General features: G+C 37.4%; 1 protein-coding gene across 2 annotated transcripts in view; it reads right to left on the bottom strand.

The window, feature by feature from the left end:
* Positions 1 to 463: 463 nt before the first annotated feature.
* klc3 (kinesin light chain 3) overlaps positions 464 to 13,596 on the bottom strand; it is a 38,771-nt gene continuing 25,638 nt past the window's right edge. Inside the window, exons 14-15 of one of the 2 annotated variants that reach the window (XR_003937124.1) lie at positions 3,079 to 3,224; positions 464 to 2,930 (exon numbers count right to left, since the gene is read on the bottom strand). Coding sequence is in view for 1 of the 2 variants with exons in the window: in XM_030152220.1 (XP_030008080.1) it covers positions 3,138 to 3,224 (87 nt within the window). In the remaining variant the exon portion in view is untranslated. Of the gene's footprint in view, positions 3,225 to 13,596 lie in introns of both variants that reach the window. The other variant, XM_030152220.1, reaches the window with a different exon arrangement.

A 13,596-nucleotide genomic window follows, 5' to 3' on the forward strand; every position in this document is an offset into this window, starting at 1 on the left:
TTTTTTTTAATTTCAGCTTTTGAAATCTGAACTAATATAAATAGTGAAATGTATCATGAAGTGCATAATATTCCCACCTGGATACCAGAAAGTTAATTACAACCTGTTTCAGTATCTGAAAACGTTCATGAAGCTTCATCACTTGGATTGGATTAAACGTCCGTCAGTGTTAAAGATCAGACAGAAAAATATCTCTACATCATTTCCGTTTAACCATGAGATCAATGCAGAGCTACCGTTTATCTACGTTTTCAGAAACTGATCAATACGTTTACACATGAAACGTTTCTGTAGAAGTTTGTGTCTGTCATACAGATAAACTGTTAGGTTCGTTACAGCTGTAAATACTCACTTTTATACAGAAAATAAATATTTGTGCTTTTTGTTTTTAAGCACAAAGTTGGAATCAACGCTTGTTTCAGTGTTTTTTTTCTTAACTTTAAAAAGAAATAAAACTCCTGCCTTCATCGTATCGTGCTTTATTTTCCATTTCAGCTCAAGTAATAGATACAAAACATTGATCAGATCCAGAGTAAAAACAGCATCAGGATAATACAGTTCTACGTCCGTACAGTCACATGTTCACTCGTAACAGACTGGTTTCTATGGCGATCAGCGCGCTACAGTGTGATTTCAGCCCGTTAAACGACAGCGGCGGCGTCTCAACCACGTGTACAATCAGAAAAAACAAACAAAAACAGATGAAATATTCCACATAAACAGGCCTCGGATACAGAAACACGACTCTAGAAAACACCACAAATGTCTCTAACGTGGATGAGACGTTTATGAACATGTGAAATTAACAGGACAGATTCATTCACAGCATGTGACAGAATGAAACGAAAAGGAAACCTGATCCAGAATAAAGTCGCAGCGTATCAAAAATAGAATCAAGTCAATATTTTCAGACCCAAAAAGTTAGAATGTATTATTATAAATTAAGTCAGTTTTGCAGGAAAAAAAATCGCAATCGGTCAAATAAATTGTAATGTTTTAGTAAAAAATGTTGCAACATTTCACCTAAAACTGGCGCAATGTGTTGAGAACAAAATATTTTCAAAGGAATTATGAATATTTGTTGAATAGTCGTTATGTTTCAGGAATAAAGTCAGAATGTTTCAAGTAAATGTCTTTTTCTCATCCCACTGCGCCTCATTTTTCTTTGAAATGTTGCTTTATTTTTACTCAAACATTCAGACTTATTCCACAAAACATTCCTACTTTATTCTTTGTCTTCACATAGATCGTGACATTTCAAGGAAAATGTTGCAGTGTTGAGAATGAAGTCAAAATGTTTACGGAGAAAATAAGTCGTAGTATAATGAGAAAAAAAATTTGAGTAAAGTTAGATTGTTTCAAGTAAATGACTTTCTGTTCATTGTTACCTGTTTTCCTTTGAAATGTTACTTTAATTTTACCTTAAAATAATTTTGCCACATTTATTCATGACACATTTTTACTTTTTACTGTGAAATATTAGAACCTTATGCTATTCTTACATTGACATTTTATGGAAAAATGTCGCAATATGTTGTTAATTAAGTTGAACTGTGGAAAAAACTTGCAATATGGTTTGAGGAAAAAAAGGTAAAGTTTCAAGAATAAAGTTGGAATGTTTTGAGGAGAAAAAATTATGTTGAATGGAATTAAATCTCTGAAAAACCTTTAATTGTCAAAATTCCCAGGTGACTCAAATGCAGCATTATTAGTAGTATATTATTATCAATATATCATGATAATATTGACAGGATTTAGTGTTTCATTATGTTACCTGGTCACTTAATTACTATAATGTAATTTCATAAAGAATTTCTCACCTTTACTGTAGTTTTTATCTCATTTTTGTAAATTCTGACTTTATTTTAAATATCAGATTGTCTGGTCTCAGTGTGGCGTTTACATTCTGATCATTTAGAAACATTCTGAACTCAGAAACGTGATGAGTTTTATTTATGAAAACTCAACAGGATCAGTTTTGTGTTTTAATGGTTAAAGTGTCTTGAAGTAGAAGATGCCGTTCAGTGTTTGAGTCTCTGGTTTCAAGAAACTTTCTATAAAAATTAAAAAAAAAAAAAAAAAAAGGAAACCTAAACATCTATTATGAGTGAGTTTTAGTGTCAAACTACTGGAGGGAGTTTGTGAATGTTACCTTCTGTCTTTGGTTTCTGATGTTACATCAATGGTTTTCCTCCAGTGTTTGACATAGTTTAGAGAATATCTGGTGGAGACTTTTTACACAATGTTCTGGATTCATGTTGCAGAGCTGGTGCTTTTCACATTCTAGGAAGTTGAGTTGTAAAAAGTTGGTCCTTATTTCCACAGAGCAACATAAAGACGATTGTTCTGCTCTGTGCACATTTCAAAGGCAAAAATACATTTATCACATTAAAAGAACTTCAACAGAAACTCGACGTAAACCACATGTAACAGTCACTATCACATGTTTTGGTCAATGTGCAAACTTTTCAACCCTGTGCTTCGATTAAGAGCACATCATAAAGTTAGTTATAAAATATTAGCCTTCACAATAGAAATAAATGTATGTAACAGGATAGAAGAGAAAATCCTCCTAATGTAAAATAATGATGGATTACAGTTAAATATTGGACCCGAAGAAACAAAGACATGGTTTAAGGTCAAGTAAAACATGTCATTATGAGTTTTTTTTTTTTTTTTTTTAAACATAAATTGTTTCTAATGTTTGTTATTGGAATGTTAATGCATTTGAATGGTTTTAGTGCAAAGACGATGTTACTCAGGAGCAGTCGATATGTGAGAAGGGTGTTATTAGGAGATAAATGTGGATTATGAAACTGAAAATATGAAAAATGAAGAAAACTGTGAAAGTCACAGGTATGATTTTAACATCTTCATTTGTAACATGTATGTCCTGTACTAGAGGAAACGAAAGGGTCAGGGTATGAACTGAGTGTAATATTCAGTGTGTTAGTGTTGTGTTAGCCTTGTGTGTTTGTGTTGTGTTAGCCTTGTGTTTGTGTTGTGTTAGCCTTGTTTTTGTGTTGTGTTAGCCTTGTGTTTGTGTTGTGTTAGCCTTGTTTTTGTGTTGTGTTAGCCTTGTGTTTGTGTTGTGTTAGCCTTGTTTTTGTGTTGTGTTAGCCTTGCGTTGTGTTGTGTTAGCTGGCCCCGCCCAGTGATCCTCGTCGGGCCAGACTCTGGGTGCTGGAGCTCAGGCCTCGGATTTCCAACAGACGCTTTGACGACTGGTGGAAAAAGACAGGAAACAAATGGATCAGAGAGAAGAAGACCAGCCGTTCCAAACTTTAAGACATCAGGACCTAAAATCTGAGAGGATATTGGAAGTTCAGCATTTTCGGAGGGATATGAAGACCAATGAAATGAAGGTTTAAAACGTCCTCAAAAAACACTTGCTGAGATGAGTCCACAATGTCCATTTTTGAACCACGTATTAGAGCCTTACTACTTGGCCAGCAGAGGGCGCTGACGACCAGTGGAAGAAAGGTCTGAAACACCCTCAAACAACTCAGGGAAAAATTATTGATAAAACAGATCGCATTTCAGGCAAATTTTAGAACCTGTCCAAAATGTCCATTTTTGGACCACACACACTTACTATGCAAAAACTGAACACCATTGGTGACCACCACTGAAATGTTTCTGCTGAACCTAAAACACCTCACTAAGTGTTTGTTGAGGCCTCAGTGATGATTTAAAACACTTTGGAAACATGTCTGAAAACATGTCAAAAATGTCCATTTTTGGACCACATACCCAAATTTAATCGGCGCCCCCTGGTGGTCAAATGCTAAAGCTATAGTATGTGCTCAAAAAAAGGTAATTTTGGACCATCTTGTAATCTGGTTAAAAAGTGTTGGAGATCATTTTAGATGCTCATCAACATGTTTCTAGAGGTGTTTCAAGGTGTTCTGAGCCTTTATTCCAAAATTCATCTGCGCCCCCTAGTGCTCAAATGGTAAAGCTATAGTATGTGCTCCAAAAAAGGTAATTTTGGACCATCTTCTAATCTGGTTAAAAAATGTTGTAGATCATTTTAGATGCTCATCAACATGTTTCAAGAGTCGTTTCAAGGTGTTCTGAGCCTTTATTCCAAAATTCATCGGCGCCCCCTGGTGCTCAAATTGTAAGGCTATAGTATGTGCTCCAAAAAGGGTAATTTTGGACCATTTTCAAATCTGGTAAAAAAGTGTTGTAGATCATTTTAGACACTCAACATGTTTCTAGAGGTGTTTCAAAGTGTTTTGAGCCTTTATCCCAAAATTCATTTGCGCCCCCTGGTGGTCAAATGGTAAGGCTATAGTATGTGCTCCAAAAAGGGTAATTTTGGACCATTTTCAAATCTGGTTAAAAAGGGTGTTTAAAATGATCTAGAACACCCATCAGCATGTTTCTAGAGGTGTTTCAAGGTGTTCGCAGCCTTTATCCCAAAAGATATCGGCGCGCCCTGGTGTTAAAATGGTAAGGCTATAGTATGTGCTCCAAAAAGGGTCATTTTGGACCATTTTCAAATCTGGTTAAAAAGTGTTCTAGATCATTTTAGACACTCATCAACATGTTTCTAGCGGTGTTTCAAGGTATTTTGAGCCTTTTTTCAAACATTAATTTGCGCCCCCTGGTGTTCAAATGGTAAGGCTATAGTATGTGCTCCAAAAAGGCTAATTTTGGACCATCTTCTAATCTGGTTAAAAAGTGTTGTAGATCATTTTAGACATCCATCAGCATGTTTCTAAAGGTGTTTCAAGGTGTTCTCAGCCTTTATCCCAAAATTCATTTGCGCCCCCTGGTGGTGAAATGGTAAGGCTATAGTATGTGCTCCAAAAAGGCTAATTTTGGACCATCTTCTAATCTGGTTAAAAAATGTTGTAGATCATTTTAGATGCTCATCAACATGTTTCAAGAGTTGTTTAAAGGTGTTCTGAGCCTTTATCCAAAAATTCCTTGGCGCCCCCTGGTGCTCAAATTGTAAGGCTATAGTATGTGCTCCAAAAAGAGTAATTTTGGACCATTTTAAAATCTGGTAAAAAAGTGTTGTAGATCATTTTAGACACTCATCAACATGTTTCTAGAGGTGTTTCAAAGTGTTTTGAGCCTTTATCCCAAAATTCATTTGCGCCCCCTGGTGCTCAAATTGTAAGGCTATAGTATGTGCTCCAAAAAGGGTCATTTTGGACCATTTTCAAATCTGGTTAAAAAGTGTTCTACATCATTTTAGACACTCATCAGCATGTTTCTAGAGGTGTTTCAAGGTGTTCTCAGCCTTTATCCCAAAATTGATTTGCGCCCCCTGGTGGTCAAATGGTAAGGCTATAGTATGTGCTCCAAAAAGGGTAATTTTGGACCATCTTCTAATCTGGTTAAAAAGTGTTGTAGATCATTTTAGACATCCATCAGCATGTTTCTAAAGGTGTTTCAAGGTGTTCTCAGCCTTTATCCCAAAATTCATTTGCGCCCCCTGGTGGTGAAATGGTAAGGCTATAGTATGTGCTCCAAAAAGGGTAATTTTGGACCATCTTCAAATCTGGTTAGAAAGTATCCTAGATCATTTTAGACACCCATCAACATGTTTCTAGAGGTGTTTCAAGGTGTTCTGAGCCTTTATCCCAAAATTCATCGGCGCCCCCTGGTGAAATGGTAAGGCTATAGTATGTGCTCCAAAAAGGGTAATTTTGGACCATTTTCAAATCTGGTAAAAAAAGTGTTGTAGATCATTTTAGACACTCAACATGTTTCTAGAGGTGTTTCAAGGTGTTCTCAGCCTTTATCCCAAAATTCATTTGCGCCCCCTGGTGGTGAAATGGTAAGGCTATAGTATGTGCTCCAAAAAGGGTAATTTTGGACCATCTTGTAATCTGGTTAAAAAGTGTTGTAGATCATTTTAGACACTCATCAACATGTTTCTAGAGGTGTTTCAAGATGTTCCTAGCCTTTATCCCAAAATTCATCCACGCCCCCGGCGCTCAAATAGTAAGGCTATAGTATGTGCTCCAAAAAGGGTAATTTTGGATTATCTTCAAATCTGGTAAAAAAGTGTTGTAGATCATTTTAGACACTCAACATGTTTCCAGAGGTGTTTCAAGGTGTTCTGAGCCTTTTTTCAAACATTTGTTTGCGCCCCCTGGTGGTCATATGGGAAGGCTATAGTATGTGCTCCAAAAAGGCTAATTTTGGATCATTTTCTAATCTGGTTAAAAAGTGTTCTAGATCATTTTAGACACTCATCAACATCTTTCTAGAGGTGTTTCAAGGTGTTCTGAGCCTTTATCCCAAAATTGATTTGCGCCCCCTGGTGGTCAAATGGTAAGGCTATAGTATGTGCTCCAAAAAGGCTAATTTTGGACCATCTTCTAATCTGGTTAAAAAGTGTTGTAGATCATTTTAGACATCCATCAGCATGTTTCTAGAGGTGTTTCAAGGTGTTCTGAGCCTTTATTCCAAAATTCATCGGCGCCCCCTGGTGCTCAAATGGTAAAGCTATAGTATGTGCTCCAAAAAAGGTAATTTTGGACCATCTTCTAATCTGGTTAAAAAATGTTGTAGATCATTTTAGATGCTCATCAACATGTTTCAAGAGTTGTTTAAAGGTGTTCTGAGCCTTTATCCAAAAATTCCTTGGCGCCCCCTGGTGCTCAAATTGTAAGGCTATAGTATGTGCTCCAAAAAGAGTAATTTTGGACCATTTTAAAATCTGGTAAAAAAGTGTTGTAGATCATTTTAGACACTCATCAACATGTTTCTAGAGGTGTTTCAAAGTGTTTTGAGCCTTTATCCCAAAATTCATTTGCGCCCCCTGGTGCTCAAATTGTAAGGCTATAGTATGTGCTCCAAAAAGGGTCATTTTGGACCATTTTCAAATCTGGTTAAAAAGTGTTCTACATCATTTTAGACACTCATCAGCATGTTTCTAGAGGTGTTTCAAGGTGTTCTCAGCCTTTATCCCAAAATTGATTTGCGCCCCCTGGTGGTCAAATGGTAAGGCTATAGTATGTGCTCCAAAAAGGGTAATTTTGGACCATCTTCTAATCTGGTTAAAAAGTGTTGTAGATCATTTTAGACATCCATCAGCATGTTTCTAAAGGTGTTTCAAGGTGTTCTCAGCCTTTATCCCAAAATTCATTTGCGCCCCCTGGTGGTGAAATGGTAAGGCTATAGTATGTGCTCCAAAAAGGGTAATTTTGGACCATCTTCAAATCTGGTTAGAAAGTATCCTAGATCATTTTAGACACCCATCAACATGTTTCTAGAGGTGTTTCAAGGTGTTCTGAGCCTTTATCCCAAAATTCATCGGCGCCCCCTGGTGAAATGGTAAGGCTATAGTATGTGCTCCAAAAAGGGTAATTTTGGACCATTTTCAAATCTGGTAAAAAAAGTGTTGTAGATCATTTTAGACACTCAACATGTTTCTAGAGGTGTTTCAAGGTGTTCTCAGCCTTTATCCCAAAATTCATTTGCGCCCCCTGGTGGTGAAATGGTAAGGCTATAGTATGTGCTCCAAAAAGGGTAATTTTGGACCATCTTGTAATCTGGTTAAAAAGTGTTGTAGATCATTTTAGACACTCATCAACATGTTTCTAGAGGTGTTTCAAGATGTTCCTAGCCTTTATCGCAAAATTCATCCACGCCCCCGGCGCTCAAATAGTAAGGCTATAGTATGTGCTCCAAAAAGGGTAATTTTGGATTATCTTCAAATCTGGTAAAAAAGTGTTGTAGATCATTTTAGACACTCAACATGTTTCCAGAGGTGTTTCAAGGTGTTCTGAGCCTTTTTTCAAACATTTGTTTGCGCCCCCTGGTGGTCATATGGGAAGGCTATAGTATGTGCTCCAAAAAGGCTAATTTTGGATCATTTTCTAATCTGGTTAAAAAGTGTTCTAGATCATTTTAGACACTCATCAACATCTTTCTAGAGGTGTTTCAAGGTGTTCTGAGCCTTTATCCCAAAATTGATTTGTGCCCCCTGGTGGTCAAATGGTAAGGCTATAGTATGTGCTCCAAAAAGGCTAATTTTGGACCATCTTCTAATCTGGTTAAAAAGTGTTGTAGATCATTTTAGACATCCATCAGCATGTTTCTAGAGGTGTTTCAAGGTGTTCTGAGCCTTTATTCCAAAATTCATCGGCGCCCCCTGGTGCTCAAATGGTAAAGCTATAGTATGTGCTCCAAAAAAGGTAATTTTGGACCATCTTCTAATCTGGTTAAAAAATGTTGTAGATCATTTTAGATGCTCATCAACATGTTTCAAGAGTTGTTTAAAGGTGTTCTGAGCCTTTATCCAAAAATTCCTTGGCGCCCCCTGGTGCTCAAATTGTAAGGCTATAGTATGTGCTCCAAAAAGAGTAATTTTGGACCATTTTAAAATCTGGTAAAAAAGTGTTGTAGATCATTTTAGACACTCATCAACATGTTTCTAGGGGTGTTTCAAAGTGTTTTGAGCCTTTATCCCAAAATTCATTTGCGCCCCCTGGTGCTCAAATTGTAAGGCTATAGTATGTGCTCCAAAAAGGGTCATTTTGGACCATTTTCAAATCTGGTTAAAAAGTGTTCTACATCATTTTAGACACTCATCAGCATGTTTCTAGAGGTGTTTCAAGGTGTTCTCAGCCTTTATCCCAAAATTGATTTGCGCCCCCTGGTGGTCAAATGGTAAGGCTATAGTATGTGCTCCAAAAAGGGTAATTTTGGACCATCTTCTAATCTGGTTAAAAAGTGTTGTAGATCATTTTAGACATCCATCAGCATGTTTCTAAAGGTGTTTCAAGGTGTTCTCAGCCTTTATCCCAAAATTCATTTGCGCCCCCTGGTGGTGAAATGGTAAGGCTATAGTATGTGCTCCAAAAAGGGTAATTTTGGACCATCTTCAAATCTGGTTAGAAAGTATCCTAGATCATTTTAGACACCCATCAACATGTTTCTAGAGGTGTTTCAAGGTGTTCTGAGCCTTTATCCCAAAATTCATCGGCGCCCCCTGGTGAAATGGTAAGGCTATAGTATGTGCTCCAAAAAGGGTAATTTTGGACCATTTTCAAATCTGGTAAAAAAAGTGTTGTAGATCATTTTAGACACTCAACATGTTTCTAGAGGTGTTTCAAGGTGTTCTCAGCCTTTATCCCAAAATTCATTTGCGCCCCCTGGTGGTGAAATGGTAAGGCTATAGTATGTGCTCCAAAAAGGGTAATTTTGGACCATCTTGTAATCTGGTTAAAAAGTGTTGTAGATCATTTTAGACACTCATCAACATGTTTCTAGAGGTGTTTCAAGATGTTCCTAGCCTTTATCGCAAAATTCATCCACGCCCCCGGCGCTCAAATAGTAAGGCTATAGTATGTGCTCCAAAAAGGGTAATTTTGGATTATCTTCAAATCTGGTAAAAAAGTGTTGTAGATCATTTTAGACACTCAACATGTTTCCAGAGGTGTTTCAAGGTGTTCTGAGCCTTTTTTCAAACATTTGTTTGCGCCCCCTGGTGGTCATATGGGAAGGCTATAGTATGTGCTCCAAAAAGGCTAATTTTGGATCGTTTTCTAATCTGGTTAAAAAGTGTTCTAGATCATTTTAGACACTCATCAACATCTTTCTAGAGGTGTTTCAAGGTGTTCTGAGCCTTTATCCCAAAATTGATTTGTGCCCCCTGGTGGTCAAATGGTAAGGCTATAGTATGTGCTCCAAAAAGGCTAATTTTGGACCATCTTCTAATCTGGTTAAAAAGTGTTGTAGATCATTTTAGACATCCATCAGCATGTTTCTAGAGGTGTTTCAAGGTGTTCTGAGCCTTTATTCCAAAATTCATCGGCGCCCCCTGGTGCTCAAATGGTAAAGCTATAGTATGTGCTCCAAAAAAGGTAATTTTGGACCATCTTCTAATCTGGTTAAAAAATGTTGTAGATCATTTTAGATGCTCATCAACATGTTTCAAGAGTCGTTTAAAGGTGTTCTGAGCCTTTATCCAAAAATTCCTTGGCGCCCCCTGGTGCTCAAATTGTAAGGCTATAGTATGTGCTCCAAAAAGAGTAATTTTGGACCATTTTAAAATCTGGTAAAAAAGTGTTGTAGATCATTTTAGACACTCATCAACATGTTTCTAGAGGTGTTTCAAAGTGTTTTGAGCCTTTATCCCAAAATTCATTTGCGCCCCCTGGTGCTCAAATTGTAAGGCTATAGTATATGCTCCAAAAAGGGTCATTTTGGACCATTTTCAAATCTGGTTAAAAAGTGTTCTACATCATTTTAGACACTCATCAGCATGTTTCTAGAGGTGTTTCAAGGTGTTCTCAGCCTTTATCCCAAAATTGATTTGCGCCCCCTGGTGGTCAAATGGTAAGGCTATAGTATGTGCTCCAAAAAGGGTAATTTTGGACCATCTTCTAATCTGGTTAAAAAGTGTTGTAGATCATTTTAGACATCCATCAGCGTGTTTCTAAAGGTGTTTCAAGGTGTTCTCAGCCTTTATCCCAAAATTCATTTGCGCCCCCTGGTGGTGAAATGGTAAGGCTATAGTATGTGCTCCAAAAAGGCTAATTTTGGACCATCTTCAAATCTGGTTAGAAAGTATCCTAGATAATTTTAGACACCCATCAACATGTTTCTAGAGGTGTTTCAAGGTGTTCTGAGCCTTTATCCCAAAATTCATCGGCGCCCCCTGGTGAAATGGTAAGGCTATAGTATGTGCTCCAAAAAGGGTAATTTTGGACCATTTTCAAATCTGGTAAAAAAAGTGTTGTAGATCATTTTAGACACTCAACATGTTTCTAGAGGTGTTTCAAGGTGTTCTCAGCCTTTATCCCAAAATTCATTTGCGCCCCCTGGTGGTGAAATGGTAAGGCTATAGTATGTGCTCCAAAAAGGGTAATTTTGGACCATCTTGTAATCTGGTTAAAAAGTGTTGTAGATCATTTTAGACACTCATCAACATGTTTCTAGAGGTGTTTCAAGATGTTCCTAGCCTTTATCCCAAAATTCATCCACGCCCCCGGCGCTCAAATAGTAAGGCTATAGTATGTGCTCCAAAAAGGGTAATTTTGGATTATCTTCAAATCTGGTAAAAAAGTGTTGTAGATCATTTTAGACACTCAACATGTTTCCAGAGGTGTTTCAAGGTGTTCTGAGCCTTTTTTCAAACATTTGTTTGCGCCCCCTGGTGGTCATATGGTAAGGCTATAGTATGTGCTCCAAAAAGGCTAATTTTGGATCATTTTCTTATCTGGTGAAAAAGTGTTCTAGATCATTTTAGACACTCATCAGCATGTTTCTAGAGGTGTTTCAAGGTGTTCTCAGCCTTTATCCCAAAATTCATTTGCGGCCCCTGGTGGTCAAATGGTAAGGCTATAGTATGTGCTCCAAAAAGGGTAATTCTGGATCATCTTCTAATCTGGTTAAATAGTGTTGTAGATCATTTTAGACATCCATCAGCATGTTTCTAGATGTGTTTCAAGGTGTTCTGAGCCTTTTTTCAAACATTTGTTTGCGCCCCCTGGTGGTCAAATGGTAAGGCTATAGTATGTGCTCCAAAAAGGGTAATTTTGGATCATTTTCTAATCTGGTTAAAAAGTGTTCTAGATCATTTTAAACACCCATTAACATGTTTCTAGAGGTGTTTCAAGGTATTTTGAGCCTTTATTCAAACATTCATTTGCGCCCCCTGGTGGTCAAATGGTAAGGCTATAGTATGTGCTCCAAAAAGGGTAAGTTTGGATTATTTTCAAATCTGGTTAAAAAGTGTTGTAGATCATTTTAGACACTCAACATATTTCTAGAGGTGTTTCAAAGTGTTTTGAGCCTTTATCCCAAAATTCATTTGCACCCCCTGGTGGTCAAATGGTAAGGCTATAGTATGGGCTCATAAAAGGGTAATTCTGGATCATCTTCTAATCTGGTTAAAAAGTGTTGTAGATCATTTTAGACACTCATCAACATGTTTCTAGAGGTGTTTCATGATGTTTTGAGCCTTTATCCAAAGATTCATCGGCGCCCCCTGGTCCTCAAATGGTAAGTCTATAGTATGTGCTCCAAAAAGGGTAATTTTGGACCATCTTGTAATCTGGTTAAAAAGTGCTGTAGATAATTTTAAACACCCATTAACATGTTTCTAGAGGTGTTTCAAGGTGTTCTCAGCCTTTATCCCAAAATTCATTTGCGCCCCCTGGTGGTGAAATGGTAAGGCTATAGTATGTGCTCCAAAAAGGCTAATTTTGGACCATCTTCAAATCTGGTTAAAAAGTGTTCTAGATCATTTTAGACACTCATCAACATGTTTCTAGAGGTGTTTCAAGATGTTCCTAGCCTTTATCGCAAAATTCATCCACGCCCCCGGCGCTCAAATAGTAAGGCTATAGTATGTGCTCCAAAAAGGGTAATTTTGGATTATCTTCAAATCTGGTAAAAAAGTGTTGTAGATCATTTTAGACACTCAACATGTTTCCAGAGGTGTTTCAAGGTGTTCTGAGCCTTTTTTCAAACATTTGTTTGCGCCCCCTGGTGGTCATATGGGAAGGCTATAGTATGTGCTCCAAAAAGGCTAATTTTGGATCATTTTCTAATCTGGTTAAAAAGTGTTCTAGATCATTTTAGACACTCATCAACATCTTTCTAGAGGTGTTTCAAGGTGTTCTGAGCCTTTATCCCAAAATTGATTTGTGCCCCCTGGTGGTCAAATGGTAAGGCTATAGTATGTGCTCCAAAAAGGCTAATTTTGGACCATCTTCTAATCTGGTTAAAAAGTGTTGTAGATCATTTTAGACATCCATCAGCATGTTTCTAGAGGTGTTTCAAGGTGTTCTGAGCCTTTATTCCAAAATTCATCGGCGCCCCCTGGTGCTCAAATGGTAAAGCTATAGTATGTGCTCCAAAAAAGGTAATTTTGGACCATCTTCTAATCTGGTTAAAAAATGTTGTAGATCATTTTAGATGCTCATCAACATGTTTCAAGAGTTGTTTAAAGGTGTTCTGAGCCTTTATCCAAAAATTCCTTGGCGCCCCCTGGTGCTCAAATTGTAAGGCTATAGTATGTGCTCCAAAAAGAGTAATTTTGGACCATTTTAAAATCTGGTAAAAAAGTGTTGTAGATCATTTTAGACACTCATCAACATGTTTCTAGAGGTGTTTCAAAGTGTTTTGAGCCTTTATCCCAAAATTCATTTGCGCCCCCTGGTGCTCAAATTGTAAGGCTATAGTATGTGCTCCAAAAAGGGTCATTTTGGACCATTTTCAAATCTGGTTAAAAAGTGTTCTACATCATTTTAGACACTCATCAGCATGTTTCTAGAGGTGTTTCAAGGTGTTCTCAGCCTTTATCCCAAAATTGATTTGCGCCCCCTGGTGGTCAAATGGTAAGGCTATAGTATGTGCTCCAAAAAGGGTAATTTTGGACCATCTTCTAATCTGGTTAAAAAGTGTTGTAGATCATTTTAGACATCCATCAGCATGTTTCTAAAGGTGTTTCAAGGTGTTCTCAGCCTTTATCCCAAAATTCATTTGCGCCCCCTGGTGGTGAAATGGTAAGGCTATAGTATGTGCTCCAAAAAGGGTAATTTTGGACCATCTTCAAATCTGGTTAGAAAGTATCCTAGATCATTTTAGACACCCATCAACATGTTTCTAGAGGTG

Source organism: Sphaeramia orbicularis, chromosome 13 (assembly GCF_902148855.1).
Source record: "Sphaeramia orbicularis chromosome 13, fSphaOr1.1, whole genome shotgun sequence".
In the NCBI taxonomy this organism is placed as follows: domain Eukaryota; kingdom Metazoa; phylum Chordata; class Actinopteri; order Kurtiformes; family Apogonidae; genus Sphaeramia; species Sphaeramia orbicularis.